General features: G+C 48.5%; 3 protein-coding genes across 17 annotated transcripts in view; 1 reads left to right on the forward strand and 2 right to left on the reverse strand.

Moving 5' to 3' along the window:
* LOC1278113 (leucine-rich repeat and fibronectin type-III domain-containing protein 3) overlaps nt 1-7,422 on the reverse strand; it is a 104,066-nt gene extending 96,644 nt beyond the window's left edge. For 2 of the 6 annotated variants that reach the window (XM_061657468.1, XM_061657467.1), the window contains exon 1: nt 5,506-7,421. The gene's annotated coding sequence lies outside the window, so the exon portion shown is untranslated. Of the gene's footprint in view, nt 1-5,505 lie in introns of all 6 variants that reach the window. The other 4 variants (XM_061657472.1, XM_061657470.1, XM_061657469.1 and 1 more) reach the window with 3 other exon arrangements.
* The window catches only part of LOC133393276 (rab3 GTPase-activating protein catalytic subunit), a 113,656-nt gene extending 98,307 nt beyond the window's left edge, over nt 1-15,349 (forward strand). The window contains exons 2-4 of the mRNA XM_061657473.1: nt 13,766-14,915; nt 14,989-15,077; nt 15,148-15,349. Of these exons, the coding sequence (XP_061513457.1) occupies nt 13,766-14,915; nt 14,989-15,077; nt 15,148-15,214 (1,306 nt within the window). The 3' untranslated portion in view covers nt 15,215-15,349. The remainder of the gene's footprint in view (nt 1-13,765; nt 14,916-14,988; nt 15,078-15,147) is intronic.
* A 131-nt stretch (nt 15,350-15,480) lies between these two features.
* The window catches only part of LOC1278112 (dual specificity tyrosine-phosphorylation-regulated kinase 2), a 59,006-nt gene continuing 49,851 nt past the window's right edge, over nt 15,481-24,635 (reverse strand). For 4 of the 10 annotated variants that reach the window (XM_061657474.1, XM_061657477.1, XM_061657475.1 and 1 more), the window contains 6 exons: nt 23,598-23,736; nt 23,325-23,496; nt 20,962-21,105; nt 20,596-20,725; nt 19,649-19,878; nt 15,481-17,790 (listed from right to left, as the gene is read on the reverse strand). In XM_061657474.1, the coding sequence (XP_061513458.1) occupies nt 17,444-17,790; nt 19,649-19,878; nt 20,596-20,725; nt 20,962-21,105; nt 23,325-23,496; nt 23,598-23,736 (1,162 nt within the window). In that variant the 3' untranslated portion in view covers nt 15,481-17,443. Of the gene's footprint in view, nt 17,791-18,167; nt 18,225-18,574; nt 18,660-18,994; nt 19,342-19,648; nt 19,879-20,595; nt 20,726-20,961; nt 21,106-23,324; nt 23,497-23,597; nt 23,737-24,635 lie in introns of those variants that run through there. The other 6 variants (XM_061657481.1, XM_061657478.1, XR_009766065.1 and 3 more) reach the window with 5 other exon arrangements.

Here is a 24,635-nt window from a genome sequence, read left to right on the forward strand (position 1 = left end):
GCTTTTAGTACGTTTGACTAGCACGAGCACAAGCTTGTCGATTTAGGCCCAGCTGAGTGGTCGGTATTTGCGGCACCAGTTTGCACCGATTAGCGGAACGCGATGCCAGCGAAAGTTGAATCGAAATTGCAAATGAAGCTCCTTCGATCAAAAACGATTTCAAGCGAAGATGAATGACTAACTGTGTGTGTTTGTCGGTCTGTTTTAACATCTTTTTCCCATCAACGAAATACTTTAACACTTTATCGCGTGCATTAATGGTGGGCTGTGGAATTTCGCATAATGTGTCCAACTCAATTTGGACAGCGGCACAGCGATTTAATGTGTTTTAACCTCAATCAAATGTGTCCGCTTGTGCGCTGGAGCGTTGGCAACGCAAAGCAACTCAATCATAATCCAAACCAAACCAAACGACCGACATTCCCGGTCCCGTTATCACACCCGTGTATTTCATAATTTTCCGCAAATAAATACAAAACCATCCGTTTCGTATCGCTCCGTACAACTGCACCGCACCGTCGAGAATACAAATGTCCGTTAATGTTTTTCTTTCTGTTTTGTTCGTGTTCATCCCTTTTCCTTCCGAGAGTCCCCAAGAGTGGCCTGTGTGGCTTCAGTTACGCTTTGTCACCACTTGTCCGGTTGTATGTGTGTGTGTGTGTGCTCCCCATTAACGTTATCCAACCCCCACCAACCGTATGTGTCACTCACAGGCAGCAGGACAGGAAAAACGGTACCCCCGGTGTTGTTTGGTGGACAACATTCCGAAGCATTGCTTCGCCGCTGCGAACAGTGCAAACGCCATACGAACGTGCAAACAGCACACTTCCTCCTTCGCTTTGTAGGTTGGCAGATTGTGTGCAGATTGACCTAGAAAGTGTGCACTTTTTCTAGCGTGTGCCTCCGTGAGTGTTGTTGGTGTGGTTAGACGGGGTGACCGAGCTGCTAAAAGCCGGTTTTGTCTTGGAACCATGGGAGAGACGGCGCTGGCCAGCCCTTCCGAGGCAGGTTCCTGTTTCGACGACGATTACAATCTCCCTCTGTGGGACACATACACACACACACACAATCCATTGCACTGCACGAAATCGGTCAATTGGGCGGGGGCAGTAGGAGTAACACCTTCGGGGGGACACAACTCTTGCTACTCTCGCTCTCTGTGTCTCTCTGGTACGGTCAGAAACGGTTGTTACAGCACGGCCCGGGGTGGGCTTCGATACACTCGGGTTGGTTAATTTATGAGGTGCCTCAATTATAAAATAATAAACTCCCGTTTAGATGGGCATAAAGGGCACGGAGGAGGTCCATGCAGCCCTAGCTGGCCAGTTCACTTCCGCCAGTGTAAGCTCCGGTTGTGCTGACGTTAGAATACTGCTTGCAGGCGTGTTGAGGGCGTAAAGAATGGTTGGGATTGTGTGTTGCCATTGCAGCACATTAAATGTAAGCCCCGGTGGGACAAGTGTCTGTGCTGGTGTCCCCTCCAAAACATCTCAATTGCACACCGGCAATGGGAGTAAAAATATGCCCGGGGTTTTATTTTGTATTTGTCGTAGTCCTTGTTCATGACGTCCCACGAGGCGTGCAGGGTTGAACATATCGCAGAAAATTGTTTCGATATTCTGATCGCAAAAAGGTATCAAGGGGTGTCTGGGGGGAGGAAACATATTGAACTCTGTGTGGACCAGCACCACAATTGGTGGCCGTTAGCTGGCAGGGGAATTTAATTTCACTCGCTGCACCAATAAACGTCGACTGTGGACAGTGTTTCGAGAACGGTTTCGCGAGGAGGCCAGTTTAGCTTCATGGGACATTGCGTTGGATTTACTGTGCTTTTTGGAAAGGTTGTGATATTTATCGTTCGCTTTCCGAACGGGTTTTGAAACACGAAACAAATGAATTATTGGATCGGATGTCCTGTGTGTGATAGCGCTGTAGTAATTGAGTTTTTGTGTGATATTTCTGACTCCAGTTTGCGATTTAACAGCTTTTCCTATTTCATATGCAGTAGGTGTCATATTTGATCACCAAAAACATACAATTACCTATCTCTCTCTCTCCCTATGCCATGCTCCCTCAGAAATACTCCTAATTTTTATCATAAATTCGGCACACCGATGACGTAAAACCGCATTTCCTTCTCTCTAACGTTACGATCATCAATCAACGAACGGCGATGCGCTAAATGCTATCGAAAACCATACATACACACACAGGCTCACATTCACGCTTGCATGGCGACACGGGTCCGAAATAATAAATGCGAATTCGTTTCCTCCTCCAGCACACGGACCAAAGACGCTAATTATCTTCCCCCGAACGTAAGGTTCCGTTCTTTTTGGGCCACTTTGCTCCCCTCCCCAATGGCAGAAGCAATGGCAATGGGTGGTCTTAAAAGTGTTATAACCACACCACACCGGTCGCTAATCAATATTTATGTTTATCTATCGTACGAAACCACCGAACCTGGGTGGGTCGACGGCCGCTCGCCTTCGATTCGATGCCGCAGTCGTCACGTCGCCGATGAAGAATTTCTTTATTAACCCCGTCGGCTTTCGAAACACAGCGGCTGTGAGCGAAACGTGCCGGAATGTGTGTGTGTGTGTGTGTGTGTGTGTGTGTGTGTGTGTGTGTGTGTGTGTGTGTGTGTGTGTGTGTGTGTGTGCGGTTTGTTTAAGGGCTGCTTTATAGGATGTGCCTTTTTTGGGCCCACTTTTGCGAGCAAACATGTAGGGCGAGAGCGTTGGTCACACATATCACACAATCGCCGGTTCAATATATCGCCCGAAGGCGGCAGGACGTTCCCTATCTTTCGGCCCCCCCCGGGGTTGATTGATGTGTTGGTGATAATAATAATAAAAATGAGACAAAATTCGTCATCATCCCCCAAGGACTCTCTGCCGCTCCTGTTTTAGAGCTGTGGGCCAAAACAGACCGAGAGAAATGTTTTAAACGTGCATCAAAAGGATAATATCCGTATGTGTGTGTGTGCAATTGCGCGTAGCGGAACAAAAAGGGCTCTCTAGAGAGCGCACATGTGGGACACATTTATTTGCGGTACACAAGTAGCGGTGATTCCTGGTGCTTTCCGTAGTCGTTGATTCATGGGACTGGGTGACTGGCCCCGCGCCCACGTGACCGTTTTGTTTTGCGTCGGGTTGCCCCCCCGACGTTCAGGCACCCAGTTTCCCGGGATACCCACCCCCCTCCTGGTTCGCCATGTGCCACCGTCCGCCCAAGGGGTTGGGTCAAGCCCGTGTACCCAAGCTTGGATATGTGGTGACACATGTTACCACTCTGCACGACGAGGACGTGTCGGAATAGGAGTTGGATGGGAGAGCCTGTATTATCCCTCAATGGGGCTTCGGATCCCATCCCATTACAGAGCGGTTTTAGGCCGTCCACAAGGACAGAGGAGGCGTGGTAGGCCCAAATTGAGGTGGCAAGATGGCGTGGAGGCGTCCGCCATTAAGGCCGGGATAACGGACTGGCAGACGAAGGCGCGAGACCGTGAGCGGTTTCGGACACTCCTGAGGCAGGCCAAGACCGCAAAGCGGTTGTAGCGCCGGATAAGTAAGTACACAAGTAGCGGTCCTTTTTTCGTTTTTGTTGTGCATCCAACCTAACCACTCCACTTGCAATGCAATATTAGCTCCTCTTCCGGCAGCGCATCACAATATTGGATATTGGCGGTGATGGTATATAGCAAAACGCGCGTAGAGTTTCGTGCTGCTGGATTGCTGTCAATCCCTCAGTTCCGGCATCGTCTCACGCACAATCGAACGCAATACCATTTAATCGATCCACCACACACCAGCTCTCAACACAGGACACAGACCGTGCCGTGAAGTGCGCTTCTGTTGCTCAGCTGGCAAGGCAGGAATGTGCAAACCACGGTCGCAAACCAAGAACCTAGTTGGGCGATGGGTTGCCGGTTCGTTAATCTAGCAGATTGTTGTTCCCCAAACCACCGTCTGCTGCCACAAAAGCGAGGGGAAGGATTAGATCCGGAGTTGTGTGGTTCTTTTCGTAGTGCTGCTACACCCTTCACAGACCCAATCCCATCGAAAGGAAGCAAGGTAAATTGATTATTACGGTGCTGTCATGTTATCTACGCGAGGAAGTAAGCAAAAAAAAGAGCAGGAAGATGGCCATAGCAAACGAACAGCATCGTCATGGTGATGCGCGAAAGGGGGGTCTTTCACCGCATGAGGCTGAGGCTTGAGGTGTAATGGTGTTTGCCACGTTCTTGCAACCAGAGTGTCTTACCAAACGGGCGTTACCACCATCCGTCGAGGGGCCGTCGAGACGCGCGAGAAATCTCGTCAAACCGGAATCAGCATCATCGGCGAAGCGGTGCATCGAGCCCTGAGGTGGGTAATGATGTTTCCAGGCGAGCCGACAAGAACCACCTTGCAATACGCGAGAGACCCTGAATGAGGCCAGGAATGTTCCTTTTTTCCGCCATCGCATTACCATGCTGTTCTTCATATTTCAATGCCACTCCAATGCTGTATGCAAAGCGATGTTGCGAGGGTTAGGGAATGAGCTTGATCAAGTGGTGCAAGAAGCTGATCTCTTCGTTTCTTGTGATCTTGTATCGTGACAACCATGGAGGCAGTTAATTTGATGTGTAGTTTTACAAGTGAACGAACTGTTCGGGTGGTTCTAATAACGGGCAGATGAGCCGATCATAACCTGTTACACATCGGTGGTTTGTCTAGTGTTTGGGGACAAACATCCACTAATTAGTGGAAGATGTTTGTAGGAGCAAGTCTTGTGCTTATCTGATTTTATATGCATTTCTTCATTAGATCAGCTCGTTTTGAACAGGTTTTAATTATGTTTGATCTTTAATTACTTGTGATATTGGAGTAGTGGGTACATCCTATCACACTTCACCATCAGACTCGTTATTCACGCTCGACCTCTTCAGGCAGAAGGCTGGCGGCATTCTGTGGCCGTAAGATTGTCACTAAATTTTTGGACCCCCTGTGGCTTTTGATCCGTCGCTCATGAGTTCCAAAAATGCTTAGTAGACGATACCCGATCGATCCACTCTCAACATGAGGACCTCAACACTATCCAGGAGAACCATTCTCAACCGTTCTCTGCTGTACATTGTGTGCTCGCTCAGAGGGCTGCTACTACTAAGTCAAACCCTGCGTTCACATCGAAAAATCGTAAACAAAGCTCCCACTGAAGCAGACTTTCCACTAAACGCAACGCGAAACCAAATATTGCTGTGTACTTTCTCTGCGTAGTTTTACAGCGGCGCGGCAATAAAAGTGATGCGCGTCGTGTACACACCGAAACATAAATTCATAAATAAAGAAGGCAAAAATCTAACGATGGGCACAATAAATGACAGCTCGCGAAAGCCAGCAGCAAACACAGCAGCTCACTGGACACACACTGATAAGGGAAAGGAATGGGGTATTGGAGCTAAGGGGAAAGAGAAACAAGTGTACTAAATTAGTCATTAATGGGTCTGAAAAACACGTACACCTTGTGCTGTTGTCGTTGCTTTGTTGCCGGAGCCCTTGCTCCACTGCCACTGACCCGGTAACGCCGTAAATCACGCGACCTCTCCTCGCCGGTGGAAAAACTGATGCTTTCCAATTTACGAACGAACACACTTAACCTTAATCACTCGTTTTATGTTATTGTAATTGAGCGCGATCCTATCGGCCGGCTGCGAGATTTTCGGCAAGATGGCAACACGATAACACGTCGCCAAATAACCTCCACTGCACTCACTTTTTATTCGGGGCTTTACGGGCACAAAACTCTTCTCGTTTCACTTCACCTCCCAAAAAGGGGAAGATCGGCCTCAATCAAACGGCCAGTACGACAACTACACAGTACACACACACAGAAACACTACACGCACTCAAACGAATTGAATCAAGGCGGCAAGAGCAGCTGGTGGGATGTGTTGTGGGACACTTTGCAATTGAAAACGCAATGTAATGATCGCGTATGATCACGCCGAATTAACTTCACTTAGAAACAATTCCCGCTACCAGAATGGTTGGCTGTATGTGGGGTTGGTGCTTGGGGTATTTACATATTCGTTTTACGATCGCATTTGGGAGAGTTTAGGTCCCAACAGTTCCTTACCGAAATACCGACACGTTCTCGCACTGTGTACGGTTGACGCAATCCTACGCCACCGCACGCGCTTGTGGAAGTGGAAAGAATTCAATCGCTAACGGCACTTTCTTCTTTTGATTTCTCTCGCGTGCGCTTTTGCTTGCCGGGCGAATAATATCGGGGACACCTGTGTGTTGCGTGTCAAGCGATTGATTGACTCATCCCTCCAGGAACGAGTGTGCTGGAAGACGCAGTGGACGTGGGGAAATTCCGCGAAACAAACATAAAAATCAATCGGAAAAGTTTGCAGCAATTAAAACCGCGAACCACTGTTCTATCACACACACGCGATCGCGAGAATAGAAGGAAAAAAAATCCACCTAACTCTACTCTAACACTTCCGATTTATCGAACGACCGTTTTCGATGGAACAACTTCAACTAGCCGCAAGCAACGAACGCCCGTTTTCACCAGCGCTGCAGCTCGGACTCGCTCGGCCCGCTCGTTCGCATACAGACACAGACACACACACGAGATCGTGGCGAAGAATGGGAAGTTCACCTTCGCGGCAGGGTAGATCCCGTTGCTTGTTCGCTCTCTTCGCGCACCGAAGAAGGCCAACGTTCCCGTTTTATGTTTCTTTTCCTCACCGTTCGTCGTTGCGCTGGCTGGGTTTTGCTGGGTTTGTGTCTGGTGTTATCTTCTCGCACGTATCGAACACTCACACACGTGTCAGATGTTTGTTTGTTACACACACACACACACTTATGATACACATACACACACCGATCGCGATCGCGCGCTCGCATAAGCAAGATGAAAAAACGGGCTGTGCGTAATGATGTATCTACGCCAGCAGGGCCGCGAAGAGTATGTTTGCTCCGGCTGGCTCGAACGTTCACAGGTGACTAACTGGTGGCGCACACTGCTCGGCACGGCATGCTCCCGCGCTCGGCTGCGATGCTGGTGGCTGGCCATCGGGTGGGCCACTCGCGCACAACAACACTTACCAACGCCGCGATCTGCTCGCGTTTTCGCCCTCCGCACAGCATCTCTTCTGATATCGCGATCGCGTGTGCTGCTGTGTGAGTGCGGTTGATGTTACTGCTGCGTCTGCTTACATTGACGGACGTTCTGTACCACTGTAATTCCAGGCCGAGTAACCGTCACCGCAAACTGTTATCATTTTATCGTTGATGCCATCGTTGTAGGTTTAGGCGCGTGCCAAATAAAAACGAACTTAGAAGCACTCGCTCGCTATCACACCGACTTTTCGCGACCGGTGTTTCGGACGATGAAGTTTTCCGTACCGCTTTTCCGCTGTGAATGCGCTCGGCTCGAGAGCGGCGGCAAGCATAAAGCCTCCCGCAAAGGATAACAACCAACAAGGCTGGTGGTCGGTCGCATCCTTTCGGAAAATTCTGCTCACGCTTTCTCCCGTGCGGAGAAAACGGCTTTTGGCTGGATTTTCCTGTCGGGTTTTTCGCTCTCTCTTCCACAATTGTGAACAGAGCCAACACACACAGCATCCGAAGGGATGCCGGTGCCGGAAAAGTCGTGTCTATGTTGAAATTTGCTCTCGCAGTCATGACGCAGTCACTCAAACAAACTCTCACTCTCTCGTCGCTTCCGCTTTCCGAACACAGTCACTCAATCCGGCATGGTTTGAGCGCCACGATGTTGTTGTTGTGTTGTCGCCACCATCATCATCATCGTCGTCGTCGCCTGCATCATCGGGCCAAAGTAACTGTTCTTTCGAGCCATTCATCTAGGCGGTGGCGCGGTGGGCAGCGAAAGCTTTGTCTAGCTTTATTTTTCTATCTCGTTTTCTTGTCCCCTTTCTTCTTGCATCGTTTGTTGTTGTGTGGTTAGTTCCTTTTGAGTGGGGGATGCCGTACCGTAGCTTAGGCTCTCCGCAGGTATGCGCTACTACCCCCGTGACCCGTCAACAGTCGATGGAACGCAGGGTGGGAAGTTTCTGTGTGTATGTGTGTGTGTGTCGAATGGATAAATATTGTTTCGCGAAACGCACAGAACTGGAGCAAGTGGCCGCCCGCACTTCCGCAATCCCGCGAAGTGAGATTCATGTTGTGTTGCACATTTTTCCTCGATGTTGCTGGTTTACCGCACTTTTTTATCTACTCTTCTACATTTCTCCTTTTTTGCGCGCTCTCTCTCTCCGCAATGTCTAAGATGATGTGCTACAAACTGCATAATCACTTACGTTAGTGCATTTTAATGTTCTTGCATTTATCTCTTTTTTGCCATGCAATTCTCGTTTCTTTGAAGATAGTTTTTCTTTCATTTGTGGTTTATTTTTCTTGTTTTGTTTTATCATCTCCCTTTTTCATTGTATTTAACACGAGTTGGATGAAAATGTTTTATTTGTATAAGGAATGAAGACATTTAACATTTACTGTGAATTTTAAAGCCCATTTCGCTGACATTCTAAAGGCACGTGGAAGTGTTCAGAAGCGTCCAAATTCCAGCTCATGAAACTTATTCCGGAAATGCCTTCACCCGGCGCGAATCCCTACATTCAGCTACATGCCCTTTCATCTCTTTCCTTCCATTAATCTACACAGCAAAAGGCGGTTGCCATACCAGCACCGCTTGCTTGGATGGAAATGAACTCTACGCGTACTTTCCCCTCCGCCGAATGAACGCCGCAAAGAGAGGCGCGTGCCATCAGAAAATGAACTTCCAGCATGCTTTCACGGCGATCGAACTCCTCCTGCTCCTTCCCGCTCCTCCTCGGCTGTTAGGCTGTGTTTTATCAGTTCATATTCCAACCCACCCCAATCCAGCCACCCACCATTAATCCCATTCAGAATGACTTCCGCTTCGCACAAAGCAGGAAGCAAACGCGTTTCCCCCGTCACCTTTACGCCACGCAGCGACCCGCCGGTATTGATTAGCAGCGAACTGGCCACAAAACATTCGGCGCAGGAGCGTGGCGGATGCAGATTTCCGAAAAAGGCAATAAATTTTTCATTAGAACATTAAATCACAAATTAATGAGGTCGAATCCCTGTTCGATGAGGGAGGGAAAGGACCTTGCCATAATTTAAATTGTGCCACCACTTGCGCTTTTTTCGCGCAGCCCAACAAAGGCACGATTCAATTTGGCAGAAAAATGGCTTTAAATCTTTACGCAAACTGAAGGCACGAACGGGGGTGGACATTTCGCATGATGAGTGCGCATTAAAATTACCATCGAATCGCTTCATCTTTGATGCGCAAAAAGGATAAAGCGCCGCAAAGGATGGAATTTGGCAGCAGATCGAAAACGCTACGAATCATTAATTACGTCAAGAGCAAAAACTGACTTCCCTTAAGCGCGTGAAAGGCAGTCCGTCGCCTTGTGGAGGTCCTTCTTCTTGTGTGCGGGAGGCACTGGAAGATAAACCGCGGATTGACACATATGTCAGCTGCCATCGTAAATCGTTCACCTCGTGCCCCCTCGGCTCGAAGGCGTTCACTGATTAATGGCTTCCTTTCGGCCTCAATTTTCTCTTATCATTATGGTGTGTTGGCGAGGGAAGGATGGAGGGGCGTCGGGGGTTAAGCAACTGCCAAAAACAAGCCACAAAATTTACATGAAGGTGGGAAAAAGCTTGCCACAAAAAACAAAAGGATGCCACTATCTTGGACGCCTTCCAGTGATGTGCCTTGAGGGAGGGGGATGGGAAGATCAGCTATGTGTGTGTGACCGTCACCGTACATGTCCTTTGGCTCAATATTGGACACAAAGTAGGTTTGTGAAAGGTACGAGATCTAATATACTGTACTTCGTCCTTCTGCCGCCTCCTCCCCAGCACGCGTTACACTTCATCTGGAAAACAGGACCGGAAGAAGGAACACAAAACCACCGGGAAAAGCGTACACTACACACACACACACACGCAGGCTTAATTCAGGCCACCGCCAACGAGGATGGATTAGGGCGAGTGTGTGGTTAATAAAATTCTCCATCCGCGAGGGCGTTCGGCGTCTTCGCAAAGGTCAATAAATCATTCACGTTCCATTAGGCAAGTGGTCTACGTCTACTGCGAAGGGCTGGGCAGAGGGAGGGCAAAGGGGGGTGCTTTGGGTGGGTGTGTCTCGCTGATGACGTCAGAGAACGCGCCCCGCCACGCCGAACGCCTGGAACGTGATCGGTAGCGACGTCACACGACCGTAAAGCCGGAAGCTGCCGGCTTTTCGCAAATGGCATATCGTCCCGCCATATTCGCTCTATTGGGGGATTATATTGTTTCGTCTCTCTTTCACACACACACACACACACACACTTTGTGAAGGATTCGTTTTTCCGCCACCCCACGATTCCCAAACGACCAGAGGCACAAACGGCATTTTAAAGCACCCGCGGAGGAGGTTCTACAAAAATATACAAACAAAATTAGCGTCCACAGGAAGTTAGAAGCCACGCCATTTCCATTTCTGCTCACGTACACCCGGGGTGCAGGGAGCAGGTTGATGCCAGGTTTTCCTTGGGAAGATTTGTGGGGCCGCAGACGAAAGAATGTAGCAAAATGCAACAGAAATGAAACAAAAATTTATGGTAATGAGGATGATAGATAGACGACGACACACAGAGGAAAGGATAAGGAGAAAAAAGGTAAATTAAACCGAGAAGTAGGAAATCATTTAGGATTGACAAGGGTTATAAGAAAGATGTATGAGCTGAAGGAAGAAAAACAACGACAACGACAAAAAACTGGGTCCAATTTCCATAGCAACGCAGAGGTAAAAACAGACATGACAATCAACTGTGTTGAACGCTCCGTGTCCTTTTTCTTTGTCGTTGGAGAGTCTTTCTAAATACTTTTGATTAGTAAAAACAATTTCCTTTCTCTGTGGTGCAATAAGACTTCTGTTCTGTTCTTTATGTAAAACAATAATTTCTTCCCTCTCTCTCTCTGTAGCCAAACTTTTATTTCATTTCATAATGCCCCAGCACCGTTCGGTTGGTAAATTATGCCGACTGCTTTGCGTTCTTTATTGGATTTTAATTGACTGCTGAGGAACTGCGGGCGGGGTACTGCTCCAACTGCAAGAAGAAGGTGTGTGTGTACACGGCCCCACGGAAGGAAGTCATTTTGCGAAATGGTAATGTCGTACCAGCTGTTACACAGACGAACGGCATGCCACAGCAGTGATGGTTGGTTGGTTGGTTGCTAAGCAGATCGGCGGTACACACACACAGAGTAGGCCGACGGATGGGGACGGTTTGTGCAGGAAGGATGGAAAAATGTTGTCATCTCGCACCAGAAACCTCAAAGCGAAATGACGACCACCAGTGTGTACCAGTCGGAGCGTACTCAATCGTTGAAATGGCCGACCATCGGCCACCCAGATTCCTCTGTGCCAATAACCACAACATCGTGTTTGGTGATGCTGGTTGCTGTTGTTAATGGCTGGCGCTTTGCTAATGGTGGTTAGATTTACTACTCACAGTTTGTTTGTTTTTATAGGTGCTACTGTCCAACGAGGACTCTACTGTTGTGGACACAGTGTTTCTCACACTCCTAAACCAGGGAGGGAGTTGGTGTACTCATCTCAATTACTCAAACGGTGTATTAAAATAATCGAAACACAATTTTGCCACAACGCGCAGCAACACCAACACGATGAAGTTGTAGCCAATTTTCGCGCCATCGCCTACTACGGCGGGTCAGTGAACCAGCAGTGGTTGGTTGGTTGTGTTGGAACCTTGAAAAGTTGCTCCTCTCCAGCTATAGAAATGGCTCCAGCTACCGACGCAACCTCAAAGTGGGAAGCTATAACCCACCGGATAAAGAAGGCTACACCACACACACCATATTACCATTATTTTCCAATTGTTTGCATCTTTCTTGCCAATGTTTTTGCCTCCCCCCTCCCACATCTTTGTTGGAAAACTTTGATCCAAAAGGCATGCAAAGATAACCTTCCAAAGTTTGACTGTGCGCGCGTGTGTGTGTTTGCGAGGTTGAAGTTGGCCATGCACGCAGCAGATGCAGACGCAAACTGTGTGGCAAAGCAGCTTCAAACCGGCGCATAATGACGCAATGAGTGGGGTAATTGCACCGCGTGCCTCTTGGCGTTTGGGTCGGAGAAGATTTGCTCTTCTTTGGCGTTAAGTGTGTGACTGGGTGTGTGGTTAGAGGATGATGCACTAAATTGACACACTTTGGTGGTTTCGCACGGAAATAGATGCAACTCTTCACAGATCTTATCGTTCCAGCTGATCGTTGTTTGGGAGAAAGACACATTTTGCTTAACCCATAGGTGCATTTTATGATGTCGCACAGATTTTTCACACCGATAGTCGAAAATAGCACAGAGAGAGATAGAGAGAGCTTATGGCAATTACACCCGTACTGGAAGCGGGAGGTAGGGGGGGGGGGGGGGAAGTTGCAATTGAGTTGCAAAGTGAAAACTTCAATTGCAGCTAATCAAGAGCCAAGATCTCGGCAAACGATCAGCAAATATTTGGTGAAACTGGGATAGCGCAAAATGATGGATGTTGCGTTTAACAGAAAGTTCAAACAATACGGCATTATTGACTCCGTTGGTTGTGGTTGGTGCACATTAGGAAAGCCAGAAAGTGGATCAGTTCAGTCATTAATTTTGAAACCAAACACACAAAACGCACAACTTAATCCTGCCTTAAAAACAATTCATTTGCAAATTAACTATGCACCAGATTATTATTTAATCTCACCTCCACTGCAAAGCTCAATTCCCGTGCCCATTAATGCGCTATATCAACGAAGCGATCTCAGCACGAAATAGCAGCGGTGCCGAATTGCGGGTTCGTTTGTTTTCTTTACACAAACAAGACTGCCAGCTTTACGAGTAGTTTGAAGTGATTAAAGGAATGTTTAAATCAAACAAACAAGCAGCAACAGCAGCAGCAGCAACAGCAACGGCTTCTCTCCTTTCAGCTTCACTGCCTGCCACAAGAGTTACAGTTTTGCACCGTTTCTTCGACCCTGCTAAACGATCCTCTTCATCAACAAGATGTGTTGGTGCAGAAACATAAACCAGACACCAAGCCAAACTCATCTACTTCATTTAGTTCCCGGTTCGTTTGAGCTGAAAACCTTCCCGCGGGAAGAAGCACTGGAGTTTATGATCCTTCCCAAAACAATTCGCAAAGCGGGATTCCTGTGCGTGCGTGTGTGTGCTGGGAAAGCCGGTGTTTAAGTGTGTCTTCGGCATCTTTCCCTCCGCCTAACAAACGTGTTTGTGTTGCTGCCACACTTCACCGGGCATTCTCTCCAGTGTCCGTTCCTCGGTTCCTCGGTAATGGTAGCTGTTAAAGTGCATAATCACCTAATATGATTGTTTCTAAAACGTGGCTCCGACACAAGAATCCGATCGATCGAGCGATCGTGAGCTAAGACGAAGAAGAAGACGAAGAAGAACGCATGTAAATGTGGCGCTTCGGTGGGTGTTTTGTTTTATCATGCTTGTCTTGTACGTATGTATGTATGTATGTTTGCGTGCCCAAACGATGTGTGTGTGTGTTTGTTGTTCTAACGCGTTCTTTTGCTTTAGAACATGGACGCTTGCCAGCTGTCGATCACGAGAGCACAATTAGGCCCCATCATCATCCACCTCATCATGATGCTCGTTCTGACTGTTTTCTCTTTTCGCCTCTCTCTTTCTCTCTCTTCCGCAGTGTGGCCAGCGGATTCCCGGACTCGAGAACCTGCCTGCTCCACCAGAAGCTTCAGATGCTGAACGTGTGCATGGAGCGGCGCACGCTACGTGACGGTGGACTCCCGTTTGCGATGCGTTCCACCGGATCAACGGCAGCCGCCGCCGCCGCGCCCACCGATCAGTCGGACGAGGAGTTCTTTGACTGTTCGGACGATGAGCAAGAATCCGGCGCAACGGGCCGGCTGTCTCGGCTCGGCAACATGCTGCTGGTCAGCTCGGACGAACCGCTGTACATTCCGGTCACGCAAGAGCCCGTCCCGAAGACGGAGGATCAGCTCGAGGACGATGCGGAGGTAATGCTGAAGCTCGGCCCCGGCAGTGAGCTGTGCACGCAAATGATGAGCGCCTCGCTGCTGTCCGACATGGAGAGCTTTAAGGCGGCGAACCCGGCCGGGCAGCTGGAGGACTTTATCCGTTGGTACAGCCCGCGCGATTGGATCGAGGACGAGCCGGTCGACGAGCAGGACCCGTTCGGGCGGAAGGGACATCTGAGCGCACGGATGCTCATTCCGGGCAACACGTGGCAAACGGTTTGGGAAGGAGCGCGTGCCATCCCGGCCCGGCGCCAGAAACGGCTGTTCGATGATACGCGCGAGGCGGAGAAAGTGCTACACTTCCTGGAGTCACGTACGATCGGCCAGATAGCGCAGCTTACGATGGCAACACTGTTTCACGTGGGCGTGCTCACGCTAACCGCAAATGCCACGCCGGAACGAGCCGTCGTGCCGGCGTTTGATGAACTGATTGACCGCATGACAGCGGCCTGCTGTCGATTGTCGCGGGAAAGCTGGATCAGTGGAAGTGGCGCAGCCAGTGGCCCGGGGCGGGCCAACTCTCAGACAAAGTACGAGCAGCAGTTGCTCGCCGAAATGATGCAGCTTGAGTGCATCGTCACGCAGGCCCGAAGCTTACGGCGAAAGCTGTTCGCAGCGCCGGGCGAAAGCTCTTCGGGCGACGCGGAAAAGCTTTTGAAGGGGTTGCTTCAGTCGCACGAAACAGATCTACCAGAGGGCGCTAGTAGTGCAATTGCTGGCCGCCTGATGGTGCTGTTTGCCGAGGCCAAACGGGCGGCTAACGAGCAGAGCGACCAACAGACCAAGGGCGGCAATGTACGTTACTTTCATGTGCGGTGGGTGCGTTCAACAAATGTAAATGACGTTCTTTTTCCCCCTTCATTTACAGACCCTGCCGGATCCAATCGAAAAGCAATTTACTCTACGGCTAAGTGGCAACACCGTCAGCAAGGGTGCGGGAACGCCACAGTTTCTGAGGTTTGTAGTGCAAAAGAAAAGCTTGTTTAATTGTTGTTTCTAATCGCTCTGTTTTTCATTCCATTTACAGAGCAATTCTGATGCCGCAAGAGTTTCGTCTTTGTGGAGCATTCAGCCGTAACACAACATTTTACTGAGCGAACGACTGCTGCCTATCCTGTAAACTGTAAGCTACACACGGTGTTGGGATGGTTAACCAATAATCAATTACATGTATTCCCGAATCTTTAATCGCGTTCAAATATAATGTTCTGTTTAATGGATTGTTGGCATGAGATCGCCCAGATAATCCTTCGCAAATGGTTAAAAATATTGAGAAAACGATTTATGACGTTGTGGGATTGCGACTTTTTCTCATTTTCCCATACATATCACAACACTATCCACCGACACCAGCTTGTCGTACATAGTAATGAGTTTAAAACTTTATTCTTTTTATATATTCGTTTGCTTACGCGTGTACTATTATCATCATCACCCCTGCTATCGTTTGCTTGTTTTTTTTCCTCTCACCTCTCTGCCCCGCACCCCGTGTTCCACCCTACTCGCCACCATCTACGGGCACACTGTTTGGCCACCTGTGTCTTTCATGTATGTATGCCACGCGAGCTCCATCATTGGCTTCCGGGCGCCATCGCGTACTTTAATGGGCTTTCATACCGGGATTACGTTGAAATCACACGCGCTCACCGGATCTTTCGGACGCATTCGGGGACCCAACATCAAGGTGTGTTTGTGTTTTTGTTGTTGATTAAATGATTTGTTATACACATAGTTATTGTTACCGTGTGGCTTACTTCCATATTCCCGTACAGTCCTATTCCTACATCCTAGAGAGAGGAGGGGGCAATTGGGGGGAGGGGGGTCTCGGGAACACTTGCTTACTTCTGCCTGCTCTGCCGACTAAAATAATGGCAGGTGACGGAGAAAAGAATGCAAAGAGCGAGACTGCACTCGCTTCACTTTCTTCGTTTAAGCTCTAAGAAGACCGTATATAGAAGGATTGATTTGACTGTTTTGCCTTAAACAAACAACTGAACGTAATCAACAATCGAGAGGGACATACATTTTTGGGAAGAATAAACGATACGCGATCATTAAGAGGATGAGAAGGGAGAACGATTACTTACAAATTAATGATTAGTCACTAGCTTTTCATTCCGGCGCCGACGCGGTTGCTGCTCTTTCACACTCAACCCTCAACCGCCAACGGCTTCTAGGCTCCTTCTTCTACCTCGACACATCACTGAGACCCAGCTATCACCGGTGCTGGAGCAAACCCGCTGTGGCCTATCTCTAGATACGACAAACACTGTCTAGCAGATTACCATCATGTTTTTTGTGTTATACCGTAATAAATATATATATATATGTATATGTGTGTATGCATGCCTGTATATATATAAAGAATACATCTGCTCTCTGTCACCTAATGCACCTAATGCACCGCCGCGCTAGTCTCTCTCTCTGTGACGGTACACCTATCTTCGGATGTGGTTGGGATTTTCTACAAAGGGGACCTGTAACCTGACGCTTGCTTGCCCTGGCTAAAACCGAGTCCTATACCTTAGACTTCGAGGTCAAACTAGAATTTCGAGTTTCGTGTCTTCGTTTGCTTCGCCCTCTACTGTTACTACGGGAATTTACTTATGGCCGACAGAACGTTTCGTTTGAAAATTGCTCACGCTTTGGCCGCGCAATAGCTGCGCCAAATCAACAACACAGGAAAAGAAATCTGCACCTTCGTCTGCACAACGCCACCTCGCGCGTTCGTCCGTGTCCTACTCTGCATGCTAAATACGACGCTACCGCTACCCTTAGGCTTAGTATTCGGTTTTGAATAGTTGTATGGATGCTAAGATTTTGTTTGTTTGTCACAGTCAATCCTACAATCCCGACCGGTTCTCTATTTTGACCACAGCCACCGACCTTCAAACGCCGCGTCTTCCGTCCTCCGTTAAGGGATATATTACGAAACCAAACACGGGGTCCACTTGCTTACGGGAGGAAGTACTTTGGAAGCGTCATGTTGTCTTTTGTTCCTGTTGAACCATTCGCTACTACTGCTAGAGAGAGAGAGGGGAGGGGAGAGTGGCCGAGAGGGACCCAAGACAGACTAACACTATCACCTGGAACACGGTCGTTCGTACCGAAGTTGTTCTATCTACAAAGCTACCCCTGAACTACCCCTGAAGAACGGCTTACGACGAGCGGGGCGACAGTACGCGTCACCCGGTGCCCTCCGTCCGAGAGCCGTTGGAGCAACGGCTAGCAGCACCAGCAGCTCTCGGAACGACGAGGGACAGGACGCCCTAGATGAGGCTTATGATTTTGCTGGTATCCTTTGCGCGGGCCAGCGTCTCATGTCATGCCCGGCCAAAGATGGCCGACACATCGCCGGTACTTTGCGAGTGTGGCATCGCGCTACCGTGATGATGATGGTGATGGTGCGCGGACGATGTCGAGGACGCGTACTTGGACGACCCGTTGATGGTTTGCGTACTGCCGCTCGTGCTGATGTGGTGGTGGTTGTTGTTGTTGTTGTTGTGGTGGCTACTGCTGCCACTTCCACCACCACCACTGTGAAGACTACTGATACCGTGGTGGCCGCTGTTGTTGTTGGACAGGTTCGTTAGGCCGGTGGCAGTCACTTTCCGGACGTTGGTCAACCGATGCAATGAGGATTGCTGTTGTGCCGTTTCGAGATCGGTTGCTACAAACAAAGATAGAGAAGGGTAAGGAATCGATTAGTTGGCTGCGTTCAATACCTCGACAAGGTGCAATGAGCAGAGCCGTTGGTTGATGCGCGATGAGAGTTAATGCGCATTGGTGTGAGAAGTATGTGAGAGGACGGCGGATCGGAAATGGATCAAATGCACTGGTTACGATGAAGGTGTTGGGACGCGATGGACACACTGGAGGATGTACCCGATGCTAATACAGTTACTCAACAATGTTGAACGACAAAATGAACGATCCAAACACTAATGGGCGAGTAGAGGGAACGGACGATCCGGGGGGGAGGACGTACGAAATGCATCACCGGAAGTGGAATGCGTATTCGGGGCATGCAGAGTATGAAATCCATACCTTTCAATGCTCTATTCTATCACACTTGATACGACTCCTGAAGGAGAATGGGTTAGTCTGTAGAGCAGTCGGAACATAGAAATGATAGAAAGTAATAGAGAGAGAGATCGTCAGCCGAATGGTTTATCACAGAGAGGTTTAAAATATCAGTAAACTGCAACAAATCAGAGCTACAGAGTCGAGCAATATTAGTACAAATCGAGCTTTAAAACTACTTCATTTCAAAGAGATCGCTGTGTTTGGTATTTAAATTTTCCGAGACGATGCTGATTTTATGAACGACAAATGTAACGTCACACTGCACAAACAAATGAATCGTGATCACCACCCGCCACGTAGTTCGCACAAGAACGCTTCAGGATGCAAGCAATTTGAATGAAGCAACCGTTATTTAGCCAATTTCTTACGTTTTGTTTGTTTTTAATTCCAACTAATTCATCAATCACAATTCAGATTCTAACAAGTGTCCAAAGGGTGTCGTTTCCAATAGGTCTAGAAGAAGGGAATGAGAACAAAACGTTTGTTGGTTGGTCTTCGTTCTGTTGATTGTCTATTTTTTTTGTGTGTGAAAGGAAAGCAAAGACGGCAAGCACTTTATGGCGCGTTTGCATACCCACACAACACACGGCGCATAGATGGGGCACATACAACACGCACACACATACAACATTTAGTAGAGAACTCGGTTTGTTGCAGGATGTGTGATGTGATGCAAAACATCAGTTCGGTTGGCGAAACAGATGATGAAGGGCGACGACAGGTGCCCGGACAATGCTACTCAAACCTCAACACACGCACACACACAAAACAGACATTGTAGAACTAACCTGCAAAAGCAAAAGCTTACAAAAGTGGGGAGGGCAGTTAAAAGCATCGGTTTTGGCAGGATGGCAGATGGAAGGCAAAAAGGCACTGCGTTTCGTTGTTTCGAGCGGCGATGAGGACGATTTGTTGGAACGTTGCGATAGATGCATGTGAAAGAGCGCTTCGTCACGCGAATGTTCTCATTTCTCCTTCTGCTTATCGAATATCGAAATCAGATCCTTTACGGTAGTACAACTAATGAGCAGCTTCGTTAGCGGTTGCTTCTGACCACCACCACCACCACCACCACCACCACCCGAAGCCGAAGCTTTACCGTCGCCGCTGTCGGTGGGCTTGCTAGCTGTTTTACCTACGGAAGCGCCGAAAGGGCGGGGGAAAAAGAGAAGCAAGGACGCGCATTCGAAGCAGCATTAGACCGGCGGACAGCCAAGCATTACGGACAAAGACACAAGGACTTGCATGCAACGGTGCGTAACGTCTGCAGTAACGGTGCGGCGTTACGTCACGCATCGTGGAAAGCTCCAACACGGACAACAGCACGCGAGTGGAAAAAGGGCACCAACTGTTTACCGAATAGCTCATACGCACACACACACACACACGCAAACACACGCAAACACAAACACACAGCTATGGAGTTGGGTTGGATGCGTTACCTTTGACGCGCTCTTTGGTAAACCGTAGCGTACGGTTGGAGGGAGTCTTTATCTCTGGCAGGATGGTGTTTGGTGTCATTGGCTGAGATCGTTGCTGCTTGTGTAGGAAGTTCAGCTGGGTGTCGCTGCTCTCCTTGGACTTGGAGCCGAAATAGGCCTTGGACGCGCTCACCTGGAGCCATTCGTGACGGGCCGCCTGTTCCGGAGTCATGCGCTTATGAGGATCCCACCTGAAAAGAGGATAAAGGCGAGTTAGTAACCTGGTATATCTAACATACACTCTCCCTACTGATCATATGCTTCATAAGATGTCAAAGAAAAGATTTTCTTAGTCATTCTTTCATTCATTCGCTCAGTTTTCCATTCCACTTGTGAGTCGCCTTGGTGGCACCTACATTCTTCCTGCATTATTTCGACTACTACTACTACCACTACTACTGTGCTGGGGTCATTAGAACACGCAAAGCACGGTTGCCGGTTCCGGCGTGTCTCGCCCAGTGGCAGAGCGCGATAAATACTGACTGCAGTAGAATTTCCCTACCAGGGCACAGGGTCAGCAGGACGGTCGCGAGCGAGGCCAGATTCGATTTGTTAACCATTTGCGACCAAACCGGGCCACCGGCTTGAGCACACAAAACCCCCAATTTGACACACTTGGCACGCAACTGGGTAACAAACGTCCAAACCTCCGTAATGAAGGAAACACTCATTCACACGCCATGAAATACTCGAAAACGGAGGAAAAACTAGGAATCGTTTTTCCGGGGTTTTACGTCAGCGTGAGCGAACCGCTACGCGGCGGCAATGTTCAACGGGTCCTCGACTCGTCGGTCGCGGGCTTTACTAGGCCGTAGGCGGGTGCTGCTTTAGTCATAATTATGAAAATGTTTCCCCTCGCCTTTTGCCCACTCCGGTAAACAAAACAGAAGAAGAAGGAAAAAACTTACTCCAAACATTTGCTGACGAAATCGATGAACACGGTATCGTTGCATCGGAGCGCTTGGGACAGGGTCTTCGAGCCTGGCTTCCTTTTGCGTCCCTTCGAGTTGGTTATGCACCGTGGCACTCCTCGTGAATCTGTACGCCGTTGCGGGAAATGGTCGATGAAATGGAGCGGGACATGGCCGAGGAACCCGGAGAAAAAGAGAAGAGAGAAGGAGAGAAACATAATATTGTTAATCATTTTGCTGCCGTTTTGCTCCTCAAGACAAGGGAGAAAGAAGAAAGCATAATCAGGTCACGAGGCCACCACTCGCTGCCATTTCCGTTCAGTGGGGCCGTTTTTTGTTTTTGCCGTTGCCGGAGGTACTGACCGAAGAATAGTCGTTTCCTGGTCGCCAGCTGGAAGACCTCCTTGGACGGTACGCCCAGAATTTCCATTATGCACGCCAGCTGCTCGACTTCATTCTCGCCCGGGAACAGTGGATAACCGGTGTACAGCTCGGCCAAAATGCATCCTAACAGAGGGAAGAAAGAAAGCAAGAAGAAAGATTTCGATTATAGTTTACAGTGTCAGACAAAAGTGTTTTTTGGATAATGAAAACATTAGCCAAAACAGATGTGAAATCGATAAACATTAGAATTATCGCATCCACTGAAATGACGCAAAAGGGCGCATCCTCGTAGTGAAATCCCCTTTCAACATCGATCAGTTTGCAAATTAGTTTCACCTACACAAAGCAAACAATAGTAGGGGGGGAAAGAAAGGATTAACCCCTTCACAGTGTGAATGTTCAATTGACCAACTATCCCTCCAGCCCAACCTCGCCGGAGCTTCCACCAACTGGAACAAACCATCCGCACACATCCGCATGTATATGTGTTGCATGTTCGATTCAATTACCACTAAGTGGTTAGAAGCGGCGTGAAAAAGGGTGTTGAGTTAAGTGTGTGTGTGTGTGTGTGTGTGTGTGTATGTGTGGTCCCTCCCTTCTCTTGCCTTCTCCCTTCAAACGACGCATATTTGGTGTCAGTCGATTGAGCATGCGAAGGGCAATGGTGGCGCGGTGCACTACTACTATTCACGGCCACACACACACACAGCACTCAACACCCTCGCGCTCCTCGCCACAAACTAATTGAACACTAATGTGAAAAGTGCCCTCCTGAATCAATCGTCAATACACAGACACACAATTCAAATAGAGCGCCACAAAAACCGCCACACTGGATGGTTTCGGCGTTTTTTTTATTTTTTTGCTTTACGATGCACCATAAAGTGAACGATCCGGGTGAAGTGCGTTGTACCTGCGACTGAGACGGACCCAGTTAAACGTTCCCATATCGTTGTTGCTCATCGTTCACATACACACATTCATTAGCCTTTGCTGGTTATGAGTTGGCCAGGAATTTACATAATCATGCAACGCGCCCCCCTTTTGAAGTAGATCCTTCCGTGAAGGATCCATCCTCTCCATGCGAACTTGAACACTGTTGGAGCAGCAGCGCGTGGCTTTACATGCTCGTCGCATGGCACATTTTCAATTACAGTCCCGGACGTCGTTGATAAAAAATTAAACAAACACTCTCCCATTGCACACACTGCGCAGTGGGCGCGGGTGGTCACATAATTTGCACGCAAAGCGCATTGCAGACCCACATTCACCCGCCTCGGGGAAACGGACAGAAAGCGGCCAGTGTCGAGGCTTTTGGTGGAGCTGCCACCGGACGGAAGGTCAATCGATTATTTCCACGTGCATGAGAATCTGAGAATGCACGGAAGCATACACACATGTGGTGTACGCGGAGAGGGGGGGAGGGCAAGAGCTGCTGCAAACGATCGTGACGAAGATTGGAAAAAGCTCAACCCGGTGGCTGAGGCCGCTTGATTGTGTGTTGTTTGTTTTCCAATCGGGAACACCCCCTTCCGTCGGTGCTCAGTCAGATGCATTTCTATTTGCGCGCATTCGCCAACATGCAATTGGAAGCTTGTGGCAATCAAAATTGCTGACGACGCATAACTATTATTCTCCGGCACCGGAATCAAATCGTGAAACACCGTGCGTCTCCATCGAAGCGAAATGGGAAAATGGAATTATGTTTTTATCCTATTTGTTCTATTGCTTGTCGTAAACACTTAAGCTTTTAAATCCCAATATGTGTTTGCTCCATTTTAATGATACCGATTTGTGCTGTTTTGACCCACCAAACCAACAAAACCAATGGTGTCTACACACCATTAATCATTCTCTCGATTGAATTTTTAATGCTCGCCATCCCACAAAACTTTGCTGGTCTTATTTACTCTTGCTTCTGCTTCTTGCTCCGTGTCATTGCTCCCGTTTCGCAAACAGGCTGGCTGGGCGCGTGGGATCGGATTGATTATTCGGTTAAATATTCATTCCCTTTTCCGACACTATTCGATTAATACGGAGGTCAACGGAAAAGGGAACATTCCCCCCCCCCCCCCCCCCGTGATGTGGCGTGTGAGTGGGAGAGCTTTTCCGCTGCTTGCTGTCAGAGGATCATCTAAAATTCATTCGGCCGTGTCACCAAAATGGGCGTAAAAGACAAACTCAACAATAAAATGAAACCAATAAAAAAAAAGCCAGACCATTGCCCCGGTCGGATGTATTTGGATTTTTCGGGCCTTTTCTTCTGTACTTCCCGCTTTCTGAGGCCATGAATTTGAGCGCACCATGGGAAAGGAAGGGCAGCAAACGCGGGCGATGCTTACCTAAGCTCCACATATCGATCGCTTTGTCGTAGGGGTAGCCGAGGATGACTTCCGGTGACCGGTAGAATCGCGACTGGATGTAGGTGTAGACGGTCCGGTCGGAAAAGCATGAACTGCCGAAATCGATGACCTTTATCGTGCTGCTGCCACGCTGTTTCAGTAGCACGTTTTCCTGTTGGTGAGTGTGTGGAAATGGAGAGAAAAGCAAGGATGCATTGAGATCAGCGCGTTCAGAATCAAAATCAGAATCAATTTCCCCTGTCGAAAGCTTACCGGTTTCAGATCACAGTGAATGATGTCCAACTCGTCGAGAAATCTCAAACACTTGACGATCGAGTTGCAGAACCGCTTGATGAGGCTCAGGCTGAATCCTTGATAGTTGTTCTTTTTGATCAGCTCGTACAGGTTGAGGCTGCGCGGGAAGAGAAAGAGAGAGAGAGAGTAAGAAAGAGGCACAAACAAACAAAGTTAGTGAAATGCATCAATTAGCTTAACGGCCATATGTCATGCACGGTGCCCATTTGCCATAAAACGCAACGACCGGAACTGTTAAATAGCGTGGAAGGGAAAAGTTCGCCCAGAATGACACAACAACTCGTGTGAGGTAAAGTTTGTATACAAAAATAACAACGTCCCACCGTGGGCCCAATCTTTTAATTGCAGTAAACGGAAACGACTTGGCTGCTTTTGTCAACTTTTTACATTACCAGCAAACAAACGCATTTGCTTTGGTTCGAACCGTTGGTAAAAATAAACAAAATTAACGCGCTGGTTCATGTTTGCCGGCAATGAGCAAAAGTTAGTCTATAATTATGTCATTGAATATTGTTCACTTGCCCCGAAACTGGCTGTATGTTTTTCTTGGATACCGAAAATATATCTCTTGGCAGGATTGGTTTCTTTTCCTGGAACGGCTCTTATCGTACCCGCCACAGAAAAGGCAACTTGGTGGTTTCTGCTATGGTGTAAGAAATTTGCCCACTCATTTTCACCGTTGCCAATGATACCGGGGCGGCCCAAGGCTACACAACCACCGCGCGTTGTTTAATACCGTTGGGTCAGAAAACCCATCTTCCTTCGGTCGCTGGCTGTGCTTTTGCTACGGATTTGGCGGGCACGCTTTTTGCCCTGATCCTTGCAGCATGATAACGATCCACAGCGTTGCCTCCTTTTGGCAAACAACTTAATGGCAGCGATTGCACGGAGGCACGCCAACCTGCGCCCCCCGGGGCCGGGCATTTCCTCATAACTAATTGCTTCAAATTAGCTGGGAAAGGCATAATCCATACATTATTTGAACGGCAGGCATTT

Source organism: Anopheles gambiae, chromosome 3, assembly GCF_943734735.2.
Source record: "Anopheles gambiae chromosome 3, idAnoGambNW_F1_1, whole genome shotgun sequence".
NCBI classification, from domain to species: Eukaryota; Metazoa; Arthropoda; class Insecta; order Diptera; family Culicidae; genus Anopheles; species Anopheles gambiae.